This window comes from Trypanosoma rangeli (assembly GCF_003719475.1).
Source record: "Trypanosoma rangeli strain AM80 chromosome Unknown Tra_15.4_contig_00530, whole genome shotgun sequence".
Lineage (NCBI taxonomy): Eukaryota > Euglenozoa > Kinetoplastea > Trypanosomatida > Trypanosomatidae > Trypanosoma > Trypanosoma rangeli.
The window spans coordinates 8,185-9,547 of record NW_021706277.1 but is presented as its reverse complement, the minus strand read 5'-3'; the positions used below and the strand labels follow the sequence as shown (position 1 = coordinate 9,547).

The 1,363-nt window shown below is 49.0% G+C and overlaps 1 protein-coding gene across 1 annotated transcript, besides 3 other annotated features; it reads left to right on the top strand.

The window, feature by feature from the left end:
* Positions 1 to 205: 205 nt before the first annotated feature.
* Positions 206 to 242: a sequence feature (A-rich).
* A 148-nt stretch (positions 243 to 390) lies between these two features.
* Positions 391 to 425: a sequence feature (A-rich).
* A 48-nt stretch (positions 426 to 473) lies between these two features.
* On the top strand, positions 474 to 1,040 carry TraAM80_09189 (large subunit ribosomal protein L31e; the record flags this gene model as incomplete). Its single annotated transcript, XM_029385888.1, has 1 exon — positions 474 to 1,040. The coding sequence occupies one exon, from the start codon at positions 474 to 476 to the stop codon at positions 1,038 to 1,040; it is 567 nt and encodes a 188-aa protein (XP_029234266.1).
* A 248-nt stretch (positions 1,041 to 1,288) lies between these two features.
* Positions 1,289 to 1,323: a sequence feature (A-rich).
* Between the last annotated feature and the right edge of the window lie 40 nt (positions 1,324 to 1,363).

Below are 1,363 nucleotides of genomic sequence, written 5' to 3'. Positions count from 1 at the left end.
TGTTCCTGGCCGTGTTCGCGTGCACGTGGAGCGCAAGTCTGAGACCCCCGAGGGTGGCAAGCGCAAGCACTTCTACACCGTCATCTCCAACGTTCCTGTCGCCTCCTTCAAGAACCTCACAACGAAGGTGACTGAGCAGTAAGCGTGTCTACGTGGTCGTTAAGCATAATGCGATGGTGACTCGTTGGTGCTTTTCCCTGATTGATTGTTTCTTTCCTTATTTTTCTCTCTTTACTTTTTTTTACACGCTTCACTAATGAGGCGCGGGATGCAAACCACAAAAATAAAGAAAAATGTTTTGATGAAACTTCCATATTCACGCGCGGTGTCTTGCTGCGCATGCTATGTCGGAGGTTTTTGCTTATTTCATATATATCTGCGTGGTGTTGATTTTTTATTTCTTTTTTTTTTTACTTTTATTATTTGCGTTTCTACCGTTTTTGTCACATCATTAGTGTCTGCCGTGGAGTGAAATGACACGTGCTGGCTTCAAGGGTAAGGTGCTCGGTAAGGAGCGCAAGCAGGCGCTGCTGGATGCCCGCAAGAAGGCTGTTGCCTCCCGCAAGGCGCGTGACGACCGCCGCTGGAAGCGCGTGCTGGCGAAGATGGACTCTGAGAAGCGCAAGAAGTATCACGGCGTTGGCAACACCGCTGAGCGCTCGCGCGTGCGTGGCTCTACCCGTGCCGCGCTTCGCAAGCAGACCGGCCGCAAGCCTGACAACATCACTGTGGAGGCAACTATCCACCTGGCGAAGCTGCTCAAGAAGAAGACCTTCCACAAGCGCGCGCCCATCGCCATCAAGCGCATCAAGGCCTTTGTTGGCAAGCTGATGAAGACGAAGGACAACCGCATCGACGCCTCTTTGAACACGTACATTTGGCACAAGGGCGTGAAGGGTGTTCCTGGCCGTGTTCGCGTGCACGTGGAGCGCAAGTCTGAGACCCCCGAGGGTGGCAAGCGCAAGCACTTCTACACCGTCATCTCCAACGTTCCTGTCGCCTCCTTCAAGAACCTCACAACGAAGGTGACTGAGCAGTAAGCGTGTCTACGTGGTCGTTAAGCATAATGCGATGGTGACTCGTTGGTGCTTTTCCCTGATTGATTGTTTCTTTCCTTATTTTTCTCTCTTTTACTTTTTTTACACGCTTCACTAATGAGGCGCGGGATGCAAACCACAAAAATAAAGAAAAATGTTTTGATGAAACTTCCATATTCACGCGCGGTGTCTTGCTGCGCATGCTATGTCGGAGGTTTTTGCTTATTTCATATATATCTGCGTGGTGTTGATTTTTTATTTCTTTTTTTTTTTACTTTTATTATTTGCGTTTCTACCGTTTTTTGTCACATCATTAGTGTCTGCCG